At 38.4% G+C, this 18,264-nt stretch overlaps 1 protein-coding gene across 4 annotated transcripts in view; it reads left to right on the forward strand.

Annotated features, from left to right (window-relative positions):
• The window catches only part of CD86 (CD86 molecule), a 66,238-nt gene extending 48,343 nt beyond the window's left edge, over positions 1 to 17,895 (forward strand). For 2 of the 4 annotated variants that reach the window (XM_077767591.1, XM_077767593.1), the window contains 5 exons: positions 98 to 433; positions 2,693 to 2,998; positions 5,840 to 5,989; positions 14,706 to 14,751; positions 16,856 to 17,895. In XM_077767591.1, coding sequence (XP_077623717.1) covers positions 98 to 433; positions 2,693 to 2,998; positions 5,840 to 5,989; positions 14,706 to 14,751; positions 16,856 to 16,949 — 932 coding nt within the window. In that variant the 3' untranslated portion in view covers positions 16,950 to 17,895. Of the gene's footprint in view, positions 1 to 97; positions 434 to 2,692; positions 2,999 to 5,839; positions 5,990 to 14,705; positions 14,752 to 16,591; positions 16,683 to 16,855 lie in introns of all 4 variants that reach the window. The other 2 variants (XM_077767592.1, XM_077767594.1) reach the window with 2 other exon arrangements.
• Positions 17,896 to 18,264: the final 369 nt, after the last annotated feature.

The following is an 18,264-nucleotide window of genomic DNA, read 5'->3' on the forward strand; positions in this document are numbered from 1 at the left end:
AAGATAGCATCTGGATATTGTATAAAGATAAATGGAGTTAATTTTTTCTTCTTCCTTCTTGTTTCACCTTCTCCAATCTCTACCTTTCTTTTTTTAGGTGTTGCTTCCATGAAGAGTCAAGCATATTTCAACAAGACTGGAGAACTGCCATGCCATTTTACAAACTCTCAAAACATAAGCCTGGATGAGTTGGTAGTATTTTGGCAGGACCAGGATAAGCTTGTTCTGTATGACCTATTCAGAGGCAAAGAGAACCCTCAAAATGTTCATCTCAAATATAAGGGACGCACAAGCTTTGACAAGGACAACTGGACTCTGAGACTCCACAATGTTCAGATCAAAGACAAGGGCACATATCACTGTTTCATTCATCATAAAGGGCCCAAAGGACTGGTTTCCATACACCAAATGAGTTCTGACCTATCAGTGCTTGGTATGTAATCAATGGCATATTTCAGATCCCTGGCTTTCTCAGATGAGACTAAAATGAGCTGAGAAATGCTGCAGGAGGAGGGGAGTGGGGAGGTCAGAGGGGTGGGGATGGTACCTGGAGAGAGAAGGCAGGGGCCAGCCATTTCTGGGAAGCCATTTGAAGGGGAGGCAAGGGTGGTAATAGGGAACTGAAAGTCCTTGTACTTTTTATAGTTTGCTTCTGAAGGATCACTAAGAATCTGCTTTGTGGACAAAATAGAGCTAACTGAACAAAGTTAATGTGGCCAAGGGAAAACCATGGGTAATTTGGCCATTACTAAGTTTGCAAGGTTATAATAGGCCTCAGATTTTATGTTCATTTTTTTCCTTTGGTCCAAGATTTCTCACCCACTATATCTTTGCCTAGAGGAACTGGCAAAGGTGACAGCTGATTGACTTGGGTTTTTCCTTCAACCTCCTGGAGGTCACTTATGAGTTGTTTGCTGCCCAACCAGAGCCCGGTAGACAGAAGGGAAATAACTCGGGACACATAATCCCCAAAAGTGACAATTCAGCTCCTCTTTTTTTTCAAGCCTTGAAAAGCCTATATATAACTACAGATTTTTTATTATAATACAGTAAAATTAATTCTTTTTGTTTTGATACACAGTTCTGTTAATTTTAACATATGAATAGATTTATGTAACCACCACTATAAATAGGATAAAAAAACATTTTTATCACCTTAAAAAATTTTCCTCATGCTGTATCACTTTATAATCATACCCTCTCCATACGCATAACCCCTATTTTGCATCCTACAGTCTTAACTTTTGAAAATGTCACTTAAATGGAGTCACATAGTATGTAACCTTTTAAGATTAGCTTCTTTTATTCAACATAATGCCTTTGAGATTCATCTAAATTGTTGCATGTATCAAAAGCCTGTTCCTTGTTATTGCTGAAGAGTATCATATTTTATCCACTCAGCCCATGGAAAGACATTGAGCTGTTTTCAGTTTGGGTCTGTTATAAATAGAGTTGCTATAAACATGTACAAGTTTTTGTGTGAATGTTAAGTTTTCATTTCTATAAGGTAGATACCCAGGTGTGAGATTACTAGATTCAGATTAATTTTTAATGAAACTGGTAAAGGCAGAGCAACACTGATTCTGAAACCACAGAGTTAAAGCAAAGGCAAAAGTATAAATAGAATGGTGAGTTCCTCCCTTTAAGTCCTGTGTGATTCAAAGTAGGCTACAGGACTTTTGGAACATTTTGCACAAGTGCTAAATCAATGTTTTTAAGGTGTGGCCAGATACTATTGAGAAACATGGAGTGTTTTAGGTGGGACACAATCATTTCCCAACCTGTGATTCCACAGATATTGTTAAGGAGGGCAAGGTAAGTAGCACCATGGCAACCCACTTTCTACAGACTCCATAAAATATAGGCAGGGTACTTAAGTAGTATGTTGATACAGGAAAACTTACAAAGATGACACACAAATCACTGGTTTTAAAGGGAATATACTAAATTATAAATTACTGTGTTGAACCTGAAAACTACTGAAGAAGAACAAGGATCTGGTTGGCAGAAGGGGCTAGGTACCAGTGGTCCTCAATGGCCACAGAAATCTAAATGGCAAACCCAGGCGAGAGAAACTCTGTGTTTATCAAGATCATATATTTCCCCTAAAATGGCTGAGTTCGACCTTCATCTTGTTGTACATGATGTAGAAAACATGACAGTTATGCCCAAAACCAATATTCTGAATTTCTAAATCCAAAATCCCCATCCACTCACTTACCACTCTCCTGCTTGGGTTTCTGGAAGATATGGCGCCCAGCAGGCCAGCACCATAAACTCTGCGGTGTCAATCCCTTTCTGCTTCCTTAGTCTGGCAAGCTGGAATGTACCCCATAAGACAGCTGGGTTCTAAAGTCACACCAGTTCTCCTTCCCAAGACTTCACTCCCCAGAACAATGGCCTCATTGTGAATTTTTGGTGACTCAATTATAGCCCTCCTGTCACTCAGAGAGGAGCCCCCTGATTTGGGCAAGCAGGAAGTAAGCATGGCCCAAAACTCCATTCTTGAAAAATAAATGTGGGGTCATTATATAGCTCTCACTATGGGCTGAATCCCTCAATTTAGATACCTGGAGGCTCCCAGATGTGCCCCCAGTGAGTTCCCGCATCAGGACCATTTATTTGCAGTTGTCTTCCAGACACATCTAAATTTAGACTGATTTCTTTTTTTGTATCTTTATTCTCCTTTCAGCTAACTTCAGTCAACCTGAAATAATGGTAACTTCTAATAGAACAGAAAATTCTGGCATCATTAATTTGACCTGCTCATCTATACAAGGTTACCCAGAACCCAAGGAGATGTATTTTCAGCTAAACACTGAGAATTCAACTACGAAGTATGATACTGTCATGAAGAAATCTCAAAATAATGTGACAGAACTATACAACGTTTCTGTCAACTTGTCTTTCTCAGTCCCTGAAGCACACAGTGTGACCGTCTTCTGTGCCCTGAAATTGGAGACACAGGAGATACTGCTCTCCCTACCTTTCAATATAGGTAAAGCTGCTTCCCAAGACTATTTCTTTCAACAGGTATTATACACAAATGGTTGAGGCAAATCATTCAATGTGCCTGCTTGCAAGGAAGCCTCCAACAGGGTCATTTTGTGGTACTATTGGGAGGGAACCAGAGAGAGGACTCCTCTCTTCATCTGAGTGCTGCAGGGTCCCAGAAGCTATGAACACATGCTGCACTTGAGGAAGTATGTTCTTAGCCCAGTCTTTAGGGACTATCTTTGGATAGAAGATTCTGAAATTTAAGTCAGAAATCCAAGGTTCCTCCAGGCTAGAAATCTTCCATTCATACACACACACACACACACACACACACACACACACACATACACACATTCATACATAACAGTACATGCTGAAGATAGAACCATTTTACACACTGTGGACTGCAGACATAAAAGCTAAAACGTATAAGACATGCTTTCTTCCCTCAAGGACCTTCTAATAGTATCAGAACTCCATGATGTACACGCATTGAAAAATGGATTTTAAAAAGATTAGAATTAGAATCTAAGGCATATCCCATGGAAATATCTGACCAATTTAAAAACAAGAATGACTGATAATCAGTTTTATAGGTATTCAGAGGTAGGAAGTTCATTGAGAATTCTTCCTAAAGGAAATAGTACCTTAAAACACCATAAAAGATAACTGAGCTTTAAAAGTATGGTGAAGAGATGACAGGTATTAGACTAGTGGTTTCTTGAACAGAAAGAAAAATTCTCAGACAGCATCCAGGTTTAGAAGGTCAGAGGGTGGGACGCCTGGGTGGCTCAGTCAGTTAAGCGTCTGACTTTGGCTCAGGTCATGATCTCAGTTTATGGGTTCGAGCCCTGTGTCAGCCTCTGTGCTGACAGCTTCAGAGGCTGGAACCGGCTTCAGATTCTGTGTCTCCCTCTCACTCTCTCTGCCCCTTCCCCACTTGTGCTCTGTCTCTGTCTCTCAAAAATAAACATATATTTTTTTTAAAAAAAGGTGAGAGGACCACAATCAATTCACATTATCTGATAGGGGCTCAGGTGGTGGTGGTAGGGATATGCATCAAGGAAAGACTCAGAAGCATAAATTCTTGTGGCATGTTGACAGTATAGTACAGGGTCCAGTCTAGCTGGAGGGAAGGGTTGACAATAAGTGGTATCTGCTAATAGGAGCCTGACATTTTGAAGTCCTAGTTTTGCCCTGGAAGAAATGCATCCATATTTGAGACTTGACTTATGAGGAGCAGTAACTAAAGAGTTCTTTCCTGCAATAAAGGGACCCTGCACCCACATCGCCCCTATCACTGCTTCTGATCCTGACCCCTTTTCCCACACATCTGCCTTGGCCCCTTCTCCAATTCTTACCTTTTGATTTTTCCCTCTTCTAAGGCATCCATCCAACTCCTCTAACTTTGTTGCTTTCTCTCTCCTGGTGTCTCATTGTTCAAACGTAACTTGGTTCATGGACACATTCTTATGGACAGCCCTTGCGGCCAATAAGCTTTACCAGTGGGCCGATCCTTTCCTTCTACTGATTTCCTTCTGCGAAGACACCTCTGGCTCTGAGAGCCCAGTAAATAGTTAGGCCACATAGCCTGTCCTGGTTGCTTCTACTATAGCCTCTCTTGGCCTAACAGAAGCCTCTCTTAAGCTATCCCTGAGGTTCAGCACCTCTTTGGAGCCAGCAACACCACCATACCTGACATGCCTTGGGGCCTTCTGCCATAGTTTCCTCTGCCATGGCTCCCACAGTCTACAAATGAGCAGGACCTTGTCACCGCTGTAGCTTCATCATGGCTCACTGTTCTGCTGTTTCTCAACTACTGTCAAAACCTTCCCAGCTACCACCATACTCAGAAATGTTTTAGCTCTAGCTGCCTCAGGAAGCCAGGGCTCACCTCTCTCTGTATCCCTGTTCTATGGCTTGACCCTGAATTGAGGAATCTTCTTGGTTGTCAAAAGGTAGCAGTCTCCATGTTATCAAGTATAACTCTCCTATACTGGGAGTGCCAAACAGGCCTGAGTGGGATAAACTGGGACACACTCAAAAAGTGTTGAATATGGCCTGTAATGGCAGCAATTCCTTTTCTTAATGTCTCAGGAACAGGGCATGTGTAGGCAAATTGCAACTGAACTAATAGGTCAGTGGGTTCTATTTTCCTATAATTTGAGATTAACTATTCAAACAATTCCCATAAGTTGTCTATAAAATGGGCCACTCAGTTCTAAGTTTTCCCTCCAAAGCCTATTTTTCAACTTTGTAGAAACTTAGAAGTCCTTATGCTAGTAGGTGATACATTGTGAAAGACCTGCTTTTTCCACTGTGACTTCAGTGGAAGAAACAAATAAACAAACAAGCAAAACTGGAGATAGGAAGCTATTATATTTGTCCAAGTGGGGTGTGTCTTGCACCTGATCTACAGATGATAGTAGATGGAGAAATTATTATAAGGGAAACTTCAGGACCCCAGGCCCGACTATGCATGGGGTGAGGAAGCATGATGCTGCACAGATGACTATTCATTCAAAAGCTTAAGCATGGGTACCATACCCATGCTCAGAACCAAGGGCCAGGTTGACCTTCTTCTTCCATATCACAGTCCTTGTCATCCCAACCTCTGGGAAGAGAAGGTAGCTTAGTCCAAGCATTTAACCAGAAGCACTGGCTTGGTTCTTAGCTGCTGAGGTCCTGTGACTGGGGCCTTCAATGGCCTCAGACTGTGGATTTCTTGGTCCTCTGGCAGTAGAACCCTGGTGAGATGCTGACTTATAAATCAAGACAACAGTAATATAAACCTTTTATAATAGACCTTCCTGGCTGATTGAAAACATGTGGTCATTTCTAGATGCACAACCTAAGGAACAAGACCCTAAACAAGGCCACTTCCTCTGGATTGCGGCTATACTTGTAATGTTTGTCGTTTTTTGTGGGATGATGTCCTTTAAAACACTAAGGAAAAGGAAGAAGAAGCAGCCTGGCCCCTCTCGTGAATGTGGTGAGTCAGTGCTTGTCCTCTCTGCAGATTGCTATTTTGCAGCTACCTCGTAATCTGCCTTCTGGAGCTCATTGGCTGAGCTCAGACCGGCAAAAAGTCAGCAAGTGGTTGGAGGAAAAGGTTTTCCCTCAGGGTTTGGAGCCCATATAAATGGGACTCAACATTGCTCTGGATTTCTAGGAGAGGCAACATTTCTAAACTAAGGTTTACAAACGTATTTCTGGTTTCCTGACAAAGGTGATTATTCCTTGCTTTACCTTCCTCACTTCATGAGTTTACTGTGAACATTCAATGAAGTAAAACGGTGAAAACACTTCTAAATGTCAGTGATTATGGACCTGGCAGAGTTCAAGCAGGGAAGCTTGGTGGGAGGAGGGGAGAATTAGATGACCATAAGATTAACCTTCTCATCTCTAAAAGTCTAGGTTTCCTAAGGAAAAAAAGTGGAATGAATTGTTCCCCCTTGACTTGTTAAAAATAATATTAACTTTTATTGCTTACCAAGTATTACATACGCATTACCAATTATACCAAAAGTAAAAATCATCTATAGTTCCACCAGTAGGAAAGAAATAGTTATATAGACATTTTGGTGTATATCTTCTAGATTTTTCTGGAATCTGTGTTATTTTCAATAAGTGGAATAATATTATAAGGACTGTTTTTCAGAGTTTTAGTACTTGTTTATACTAAATGTAGCAAGAAAATTTTCAATGTCATTAAGTATCATTCTATAGCATCATTTTTTTTTCTATAGCATCATTTTAAATGGCTGTGAGATATTCCATTTCGTGGATACACCTTAATTTATTTAACTAACTCTATATTGTTACACACCTAGAATATGTTCCCATAGTTTTGCTATTGTAAATAGCACTGCATTGAGCAGCCTCCTCATTGACTTTTGCAAAAGTAGGACTGTGCTTAATGGGGGACAAAGTTTCCCTTGGCCTTATAATAATCTTATACTTCTTTGTGGTTTGGGCTGGTTTGGGCAAAGTTGTAGAGTAAGATTTGACTTTGTACCAGTAATGCCTATAGTAGAAGTTTGGTGGTGCTGATAATTAGGTAACCTTCTTACTTTGGTAAAAGGCATCAGATGAATAAATGCTTCTGATCAGGATCTTATTTAAGATTTTGGTGTACTGATTTTATTTTTTTAATGTTCACAAATGATTTTATTTATTTATTTATAATTTTTAATTTAAATTTCAGTTAGTTAACATACAGTGCAATATTGGTTTCAGGAGTAGAATTCAGCAATTCATTATTTACATACAACACCCAGTGCTCATCATAACTAGTGCCCTCCTTCGTACCCCTCACCCATCTAGCCCATCTCCAACCCATCTCCCCCCATCAATTCACAGTTTGTTTTCTATCATTAAGAGCCTTTTGTGGTTTGTTTTCCTCTCTCTCTTTACCCCTTTCCTTCCTATATGTTCATCTGTTTTGTTTCTTAAATTCCACAGATGAGTGAAATTACATGGTATTTGTCAATCTGAATGACTTATTTCGCTTAGTATAATACATTCTAGGTCTATTCACATCATTGCAAATGGCATTTCATTGTATATACATACCACATCTTCTTTATCCATTCATTAGTAGATGGGCATTTGGCCTATCTCCATAGTTTGGCTATTGTTGATAATGCTGCTATAAACATTGGGGTGCCGGTACCCCTTCAAATCTGTATTTTTGTATCCTTTGGGTAAATACCTAATAGTGCAGTTGCTAGATTGTAGGCTAGTTCTATTTTTAGTTTCTTGGGGAAACTCGATACTGTTCCAAGAGTGGCTGCACCAGTTTGCATTCCCACCAGCAGTGCAAGAAGGTTCCTCATTACCTGCACCCTTGTCAACACCTGTTGTTTCTTGTGTTGTTAATTTTAGCCATTCTGACATTCAGAAGAGCATGGGACTCTTGAGATTGTGGTTATGAATTTGAGGCCCATGTTGGGTATAGAGATTACTTACATAAACAAACAAACAAACAAATAAATAAACCTTAATATATAAATAGATAAAATTTGGGGTCACCTGGCTGGCTGATTGTACTGATTGTAAGATCCACTAGAAAATAGATGGATAACATTAGCAGTCACTCATTGAATCCTGCTATATATTTTCTTAAAGTTTATTTATTTATTTTGAGAGAGAGCAAAAGAGAGAGCATAAGCTGGGGAAGGGCAGAGAGAGAGGGAGAGAGAATCCTAAGTAGGCTCTGCACTGTCAGCAGGAAGCCCAAAGCAGGGCTCATTCCCACAATGTGTAACATTATGACCTGAGTGGAAACCAAGAGTATGACACTTAACTGACTGAGCCACTCAGACACCCTATCATCCTGCTATACTTTAAAAACAGGAAATTGGGGAATGATTATCCAATTTCAATAAATGAATACTAAGCCTATAGTAGACTCATTCAAACTGCCAAAGTATGGCTGATATAATAATAGATTTCTATGATATGAAGTTGTAAAATTCAGAGCACAGGGAAAGATATAGACATATATCGTGCTTGCAAAAGCTTTGACTTCTCCAGGTGACAATTTTGAGCTTTTTCTTTCAATCTCATTGCCATTTAGAATTAGCTAAATGTGCAGAAGCAGGCTTCAGCTTGAAAATAAGCTGTCTCCTAAATTTTCTTTCACATTGGAATGATTAGCTTACAAATGAAACAAAGACAAAGAAATGGAGAAAAAGAAATTAAGAATGCTTCTTCCCCTAAGAAGCAATCAGAAAAATTCAGTAGAATAAACAAGAGAGTTAAAGAGGATGTATATGTATACATGAAAGAAGTTGAAAAAGGGTTCAAGGAACCCTTGATGACCCAAATGACAAGATTTCCTTCTTTTTGATGGATGAATAATATTCCACCACATCTTCTTTATCCATTCATCAGTTGATGGACACTTGGGCTTTTTCCATAGCTTGCCTGTTGTTGATAATGAGGCTGATGGAAGGAGGTGGGTGGGGGATGAGCTAGATGAGTGATGGGTATAAGGAGGGTACTTGTTATGATGAGCACTGGGTTTGTACATTAGTGATGAATCACTGAATTCTACTCCTGAAGCCAGTTTTGCACTGTATGTCAACTAACTATAATTTAAATAAAAATATGAAAAGAATAAAAAGAAGCTGTGTGTATGCATATGATAGCCAAACAGAGCTATGAGTGGTAAAAGGCAGAAAATAACAAGAGAACATAGCATATCTATGACCTCTTCCTCCCAAGAATGTGATAAAGAATATTGATAGGGAAAGTTTGGTCAGACAATCACCTGTGCTAGTGAGCTGGTCAAAGAGAAGAGTCTTGATATCATTGGAGGAGATGTACCAAGTAACCATCCCATGTAGATGTATTTGTAAATTTGGGTTCTATAATTCAGCAATATCTACACTTGCTTTGTGGATACCTTTGGCATTACCTATATGATAGACTAAATAATGCCTCCCACAAGATGTCCACCTCCTATTCACAGAACCTATTATATGTTATCTTACATGGCAAAAGGGGCTTTGCATATGTGATTAAGGTACTGACTTTAAGATTATGAGATTATCCTGGATTACCCAGATGGGCCCAATTTAATCACATGAGTCAGCATCTTTCCCATGCTGGGTTAGAGGGTTGAAATGGAAGGAGGAGAAATCCAAAGCTTGAGACAGACTTAACCCATCATTGTTAGCTTTGAAGATGGATGAAGGGACCATGGCACAAAGATTGTAGGTGGCCTCTAGAATCTGCAACTGGCCCTCAGCTGTAAGCCAGAAAGGAAATGGGGATCTCAGTCAGAAAACCACAAGGAACTAAATTCTGCTGACAAATAGACATGGAAGCAGTCATGATCCATCCACAAGAGACACAAGCTTACTGATAACCAGTAGGAATTTCTCCAAAAAAAAATGAAGCTTCCTCCTAATCCAATATTAATCCATTTCTCAGAAGAGACAGCCCTCAACCTAAATAACAGCATAAAAAGTCTTTTCCAGTGTTTGTTTAGTAATTATACTTTTTCTATGCCCCAACTATCAACATTTACTCTGTTCAGGCTGTTAAATGAATAAAAGGGAAATGCCACAGTTTTTCTAGCTAGTTTCTAATCTCTCTTCTCTTTTTTGATTTGTCAAACAGGGCAGATTAGGCATGAGAAATTGTAACCTTGAATTACTGTCTTTTCCCAATCAGAAGTTACCCTATGAGCTTACCCAGGGGGGAAAGAGACTAAAAATAGCTCCTCCTGAAGTTGTACTTCCTCATTTGGGTCTTATGTGACTGATATCTGTATGAAATAGAGCCCTAGCAAACAACAGTTTTTACAGTTTGCCTCCCTCCACCAAACCTGGAAGAGTCTCAGCTCTTTCAGGAATGTTTTCTTAAAGGGCAAGTGTCTTTTCTGAAATAAATAATTTTAACCACTATTTAGACAGAAACAGTCCTTCATAGGACTTATAAACTGAAAGTTGGTGATATCATCACTTCTGGCCTTCAAAATGCTAAATTTGTAATCGATTCCACAAGATTAGAATCTGCCTTTTTGTTGTCTGCTTTTGTTTGTCATGGGTATGAAAGAACAATATAAATATTCTATGTTGGTCCACAGACATATGAAAAACTGTATTCAGCTATAAGAATTATTGTTTATTTTTTTTAAATTTTTTAAAATGTTTTTATTTATTTCTAGGAGAGAGAGAGAGAGACAGCGTGAGCAGAGGAGGGTCAGAGAGAGAGGGAGTCACAGACTCTGAAACAGGCTCCAGGCTCTGAGCTGGCAGGCAGCACAGAGCCCGACGCGAGGCTCGAACCCACGAACCGCGAGATCATGACCTAAGCGAAAGTCGGGCGCTTAACCGACTAAGCCACCCAGGCGCCCCAAGCATTATCTTTAAAAAAGGAACCTTGACAAAAACAAAACCTAGCCAGATGTATAAAGTGTCTGGAAGCTCAGTCAAATAAGAAATAGTTCCAGTAACAGAGGATGCTTAGCCAGAAGAGAAGCTTTGGGGAGGAGAAAGGTGTTCCCTTCAAACATCTGAAGACCTGACATAGAGTACAAAAATTGTACTTAACTGTGCATGGTTATAAGAAGGTATAAGGAAATATGACTGAGTTGTAAAAATTAAGGCTCTTTTAAAACTATATAGAAGATACAAACTTCTCCTTCCTCCCATGTCGGATTAACTGCTATGGGAATTTCCCTGGTACTGTAAACAACTGGAAATCAGACAAAATACAAAACAACTGTTTTCAGGCATTGGACAATAAGCTGTAGAAAACTGTAGTCCCTGAAAGAAGGAAAAGATGAGATGAGCCCTATGACTGCCCCCCAACTTACTACTTAAAGTCAGTTTCCAGGCTGCTCTGATAAGGAAAGAAAACTATACCTAAACCTTGGGAACATAAATGGCAAAACCCTTTACAAAATTACCAACTGAAATCTAGCAATATATTAAAAGTATGATAGGGGCGCCTGGGTGGCTTAGTCGGTTAAGCGTCCGACTTTCGCTTAGGTCATGATCTCGCGGTTCGTGGGTTCGAGCCCCGCGTCGGGCTCTGTGCTGACTGCCAGCTCAGAGCCTGGAGCCTGTTTCAGTCTGTGACTCCCTCTCTCTCTGACCCTCCCCTGCTCACGCTGTCTGTCTCTCTCTCTCCTAGAAATAAATAAAACATTAAAAAAAAAATGAAAGTATGATACATCATGATCAAGTGAGATTTATTCCAGGAATATAAGATAGGCTCAATATACAAAAATTAAGCAATAAAATTCACCATATTGGCAAACCAAATAGAAAAGCCATGTAATCATGCCAGTGGATACAGATAAAGCATTTGGCAAAACTAATACTCATTCATAATTTTCAAAAAGAAAGAAAAACTCTCATAAAAGTAGGAATACAGAGGAACTTCCTTAACCTAACAAAGGACACATAACAAAACCTTCAGTTAACATCATATTTAATGATAACAGACTGACTATTTTCCCCATAAGATCAGGAATGAAGGAAGGATACCACATTTAAATATACTATATTTATTCCACATTGTGCTGGAGGTCCTAGCCAATGCAAAAATCTAGAAAAAGAAAGAAAAGGCACACATATTGGAAAGGAAGAAGAAAAACTGTCTTTTTTCACAAATAACATGATCATGTTTATAGAAAAGCCCAAGGCATCCGTAAAAAGCTATTAGAACTAATTGTGTGTAGCTAAGTCTCAAGATACAAGGTCAATACACAAAATCAAAATCAGTTGTATATCTATATACTAACAACAAACAAGTTGGAAACTGAAAAAATGTTTAAATACCATTTACAGTAGCATCAAATAATATTAAAATCTTGGAAGTAGATTTTAAAATCAAGTACAAGACCTGTACACTAAAAATGGAAAAACATTACTACTGACTAAATTAAAGTAGGCCTAAATAAATGGAGAAATATGCCATGTTCATGGATCAGAAGAGTAGATATAAGATATCAATTTGGCCCAAACTGATCTGTGTATTCACTAACATACCAATCAAAATACTGGCAGGCTCTTTAGCGGAAATTAAAAAGCTAATTCTAAAAGTTATGTGGAAATGCAAAAGATATACAATTACCAAAAAATTCTGAAAAACAAGATAAAAACAGATGACTTATACTACCTAATTTCAATATTTATTATATAGCTATAGTAATCAGGACAGCGTGGTATTAGTGAAAGCACAGACATACCAACCAATGAAACAAGATGGATAATCAAAAAGTAAAATCATATGGTCAATTGATTTGGGCGAAGGAGCCAAGGTAGTTCCATGCAGAAAAGGATAGTCTTTTCAACAATGGTTTTGGGACAATTAGATATCCACATTGAAAAATATGAACCTTCATACACATAAAATAACTTGAAATGGATCATTGACCTAAAAATAAGAGATTTTAAAAAATCAGAAAAAATTTTCATGATCAGATAGGCAAATCATAGATAGGACATAGTAAACACAAAGTATATCATAAAAAGTAAAACTTGATAAACTGGGCTTCATCAAAATTAAAAAACTTTTGTCCTTTGACTTTGTTAAGTACATCAAAAGTCAAGCCACGGGCTGGAGGAAAATGTTTACAAAATACATATCTGAAAAGGACTTATATACTATATATCCAGAATATATAATTATATATTACTACCTGGTAAAGAAGACAATCCATTTAACAAAAGGCTGGGAGCAAAAAACTTGAACACATACTTCATAGAAGGAAATATGCAAATACCTAATGAGCACAGTCACACAGTCACAACATCATTAGTCACTAGGGAAATACAAAATAGTACTATAATGAGATACCACTACATACTCACCCACATGGCTAAAATTAAAAGTAGTGGTAAATATCAAGTGCTAGAGAGAATGTAAAGCAATTGAAACTCTCACGCATTACTACACAAACCAGCAATCTTAACTATTTGCCCATGAGAAACAAAAACATATGTCTACACAAAGATACATACATAAATATCCATAGCAGCTGAAATACTGAAAGCCTGGTATCCTGCATTTCCATCAGTTGGTTAATGGACCAATAATGGTGGTATATTCACACAGTGAAATACTGCTGAGCTATAGAAAGGAATGGACTACTAGTAACATGCAACATGTATGAATTTAAAAAAAGCAAGCTAGGAGAAAGATACCGGGCACAGAAAGACCACATGACTACACACTTGTGATCATTTAGAATTATGAAATTTTTAAAAAATTAAATCTACTGTGATATTAACCAGATCAGTGATTATCAGAGGATGGGATAGGGGGAAAATATTGACTGGAAAGGGGCAGGAGGAAACTATTGGGGCTTATATAAATGTTCCATATCTTAGTTCCATATGGTAGTTATATGACTGCATTCATTTGCTAAACTCATCAAAATCTAAAAAAAAAATTACTGGATTTTATCATGTATTAATTATGCCTCAATAAAGCTGATTATCTTTAAACACACACACACACACACACACACACACATACACACGCACACACCTGAGAACTGCTAATGGTAAGAAGTGCTCAAAACCATCAAGGGTATTGTTTTACTCCCTAAAGTCCTCCATGGACACCCGGGTTAACAATCCCTGCTGGAAGGCTCTGAGATAAAAGCACTATCACGATAGTCAACCTAAAGGAATTCATACTCCAAGTTGCATCAGTGGTTAAGTCCATATCAATAACAACTCAGGCTTTGGGAGATCAAGCCAGTTAGAGATTTCCACTTGGGCCCATCCATGCCACATTGTATAATAGTGGGTAGCACCAACTGACTCAACCATTTAGATGTTAGTCAACATCTTTAGGATTTCCTTTTCTTCCTCCTTCTAAACCTTTACTTTCAGAAAAAGATTTAAACCTTTTCTAATCACTAAATGATTGCTAAAACTAAATATGTTATGCCTCCCAGCAGTACTTTTATTTTAGTAAAGAATAGAGCTATAAGTGAAAAACCTATTTCCAATATTAGAACTCAAGGCACAGTGAATAAAGGAAGGCATTTGCTCTTTGGATGCAGAAAAACTCCTTCTCAGTCCTCCTGAAATTGCACCAAGTAACCATCTTTTCCACCTGTAAGACCACATGATTTCTCTTTGAGTCCTAGAACTTTGGATTCTCTTCAGACTTTCTCCTGTTTAGTGTCTATAAGGCAATACATTTTCTAAAGTTGTTTTGGTCTCTTTCAGAAACCATCAAAATGAAGAGAAAAGAGAGTGAACAGACCAACGAAAGGTGAGTCTTGACCTTACAACACTGCTGAAAGAGGTACCATCTGCAGAGAATCTATAATTTGACCATCAGTTGAGTCTGGGGCATGCTGAGACCTTAGTAAACATGAACTAATGGAGAGAGAAAAGAAAGTGAGACTAGAAAGGATCTGGTAGGAAATGTTCTAGCTGTAAAAGGATGGCAGGATATCCAATGCACAATGCTCAAGGGGCATGGGAAGCTCAGTCATGGTAAAGTAAAAAATTAATACCAAACAGGGTCTGTGTGGTATGTGGGGGCTGTATACTATTCACATGGTAACCCTGGTACCTACCATGATGCCTGGACTAGTGGGAATCCTACATGTGTGGAAGGAATAAAGAAATAAGTGAGGAGAGAGAACATGCTGTTTTTAGCTTCAGTGTCTTTACATCTGTTGTGCCCTCTGCCACTTCTTTACTCATTCTTCAGATCTTGGTTCAAGCTGCACCTCCAAAAAAGCCCTTTATTAAATTAGATTATACTAGCCTGTTATAGAATCATATGGATCCCTATGCTTTATCTTCATAACACCAAGTAATACTTACATTTTTGTTCAATTACATTATTAACCTCTATGAACTACACTGAACTTTATAGAGGGTAGAGACCATAACAGTTAAGATTATCATTGAGCTGCCAGCACCCAGCACAGTGCCTGGCATATAGTAGGTGCTCAATAATTTTTTTCTATTATGAAATTGTAGCAGCAGATATTTTTTAGTCCATAGAAAGTAGCTTTTTCTTAATACTAATAATTGTCTGTAGTTATAATTTTCATGGCATCTACTGTTTTACAGATACTGGGACATATTCATAAAATTTACATAGTAGTGGTATGATAAATATATATAACATGTTGAAAGAGAGTTTCATGGAAAAGTAAATACTATTCATCAGGGCTTATTTTCTCTTATATTTGCTTTCAGCTGAGCAATATTATAAGTTGTTTGATTTTTATTTTTCATTTATTTGCTTTCTTTTTAGATTCTTTACCTAATCAAATCCAAATAAGCAATCCTAAATATGGCACAGGGGGAAATGTGTATATCCTTTTCTTTATATTATCTTTCATCCACATACTAGGGGCTATAGTAGACAAATGTGGTGATATGGGTTTTTTTTTTAAGAGTTCAAGTTTTCAGTTGTTTTTAAATTCAATTTATTCAAACTAAAAACAAAAATAGTTCATCCATTTCCCCTACCCCTTGCCCCCACTTCTGGAAAACACATATCTCCTCTCTGTGTCTATGAGGTGGGGTTTATTGTTATTTATTTTTGTATTCCAAATATAAGAGAGATAATGTGATGCATGTCTTTCTCTGTCTGATTTATTTCACTTATCATAATGCTCTCAAGGTCCATCCATGTTGTCACAAATAGCAAAATCTCATTCATTTTAATGGCTGAATCATATTCCATTGTATGTATATACCACAATTTCTTTATCCATTCATCTATCAATGGACAGTTGGGTTGTTGCCATATCTTAGCTATTGTAACAAATATTTGTTGAAAGAATGAAGGTATGCATGAAACATACATAAGGATATCCAGTGATCAGTACTTCCACAACATGATGAAATCAGATTATTTGTACTTTATCCTCCCTGAGGAACAGGGCTCTCAAGAATATCAAGGCTCTGGCCACATAGTCCTAGGGTCAAAGCAATCCTAATTCAAAAGCCTGGTCACAAAGATACAGTCATAACCCCAAGGTGCACAGCCCTCAGAGTGCCCACCATTTACCTAACGCACAAGCTGCTGTGAGTCTAGGAATCCTGAATGATGAGCCCAGGTGCTGAGATGTTGCCTGTCCTCACAGACCCAGTTCAGAAATGGTCCAGAAGAGCCTCCAGAGAGAAGGCAGCAAGGAATCAACATACGGCAGGGCCAGGCCCAGACAAAAATAAAGGGTAATTAATTGAAGGTAGCATGAACAGCACACCTCTATCTCTCTCTTCAATAGTTTGTTCCTCCTTATTGCTATTGCAGTGGGCCCCTATATTCCACCCTATCACTGAAATCTAGAAAAGGAAAGCAGCTTTATTGTGAAATCTCACCCAGTTTTTTTTTTCTGTTTCTCCAGAGTACAATACAATGCACCTGAGAGGTCTGATGAAGCCCAGTGTGTTAACATTTTGAAGACAGCCTCAGGCGACAAAAGTACTACACGTTTTTAAGAGTCAAGTCCATATGACTATCCGTTGTTTATATGCCTTCCCTTTCAAGTTTTGGGCTTAGCTTTTTCTTGTCTATTAATATTATTATTACCATTACTAATAGCGGGGGCTCCATGACTCCCTCTGAGAAAGAAGGAGTCATGTAATGCCACTCTGCTCCCTATCCCAGGAGCAGACCTTAACTGCTTCTTTTCATTTCAGAATGCATTTATGGGCCAACCTCACCTGATTGGCTCCTGACAAGACTAACACTTCCTGTTTCACATTCAGCCTTTTTTTCTTAATTTTACAGATTGTGTTTTATATATAATTCCCAATTACTGGAATAATGGCTTTTATCTATGATTAATTCTAAGGTAGTGCCTCATTCTGTCTTTATATTTGTGACTGAACAACTTCCTCTTCAGTCTGGGTGAGAATTATGTGTTTTATGGCTTTATAGTGTTGCTATTAATATCTTGAAACATAAACAGATGTGTCCTATAATAATGTAATTACTCTGCCTTGAGAAAATCACTGCTGGGGAGCTCTTCTCCCTCTGTGAGGATCAGTAGGAAAATGGTGGCTTGGTGTACTGACAATGATGAGCAGACCAACTCAAGATTTGGAAAATTAAGAACAATGAAGACAGAATCAGTCCCGGATCCTGGAACCACTTCTATCTGAGAAGGATCCACCTGCCAAACAAGCTATAGATAAGCTTTAGCAGAGAATACTGGGTCAAGCACTGTGCATTGTGAACCTACTTCTCTTGAAAGAAATGACTGAGATGATGGTCCAGGACAACTATGCAAGAGCCAACTAAGAGATCACAACACTCAAAAGAGAAAAAAAAAAAAAAAAAAAAAAAAAGATCTTGACAACAAAGATACACATGAATGCCCCACCTGTCCAGTCCTCCGATAAACCTTGGGACAAGCAACAGGTGGACAGTCTGTCCAAAAGGACNAAAAAAAAAAAAAAAAAAAAAAAAAGAAAGATCTTGACAACAAAGATACACATGAATGCCCCACCTGTCCAGTCCTCCGATAAACCTTGGGACAAGCAACAGGTGGACAGTCTGTCCAAAAGGACTTAAGACAGACAGTAGCTTCTCTGGTGGTTGATCAGAAGTTCAGATAATAATCAAGTTATTGTAATGTTTCATCCAGCTGCAGGTAGAGCTGAGGAAGGAGAGCTATCATCTTGATGATAGGATAAAGGGAAGGAAGCTTAGGACTCTTTCAACTTGTATCTGAGACACAAAGATCTAGAATAGAATTAGGAAGACCGAGATGTAAATCATCTGCAGGCCAATTTAGCTGGCAGGTGCCCT

The sequence above is a fragment of the Crocuta crocuta genome, unplaced genomic scaffold (assembly GCF_008692635.1).
Source record: "Crocuta crocuta isolate KB4526 unplaced genomic scaffold, BGI_CrCroc_1.0 scaffold45, whole genome shotgun sequence".
Lineage (NCBI taxonomy): Eukaryota > Metazoa > Chordata > Mammalia > Carnivora > Hyaenidae > Crocuta > Crocuta crocuta.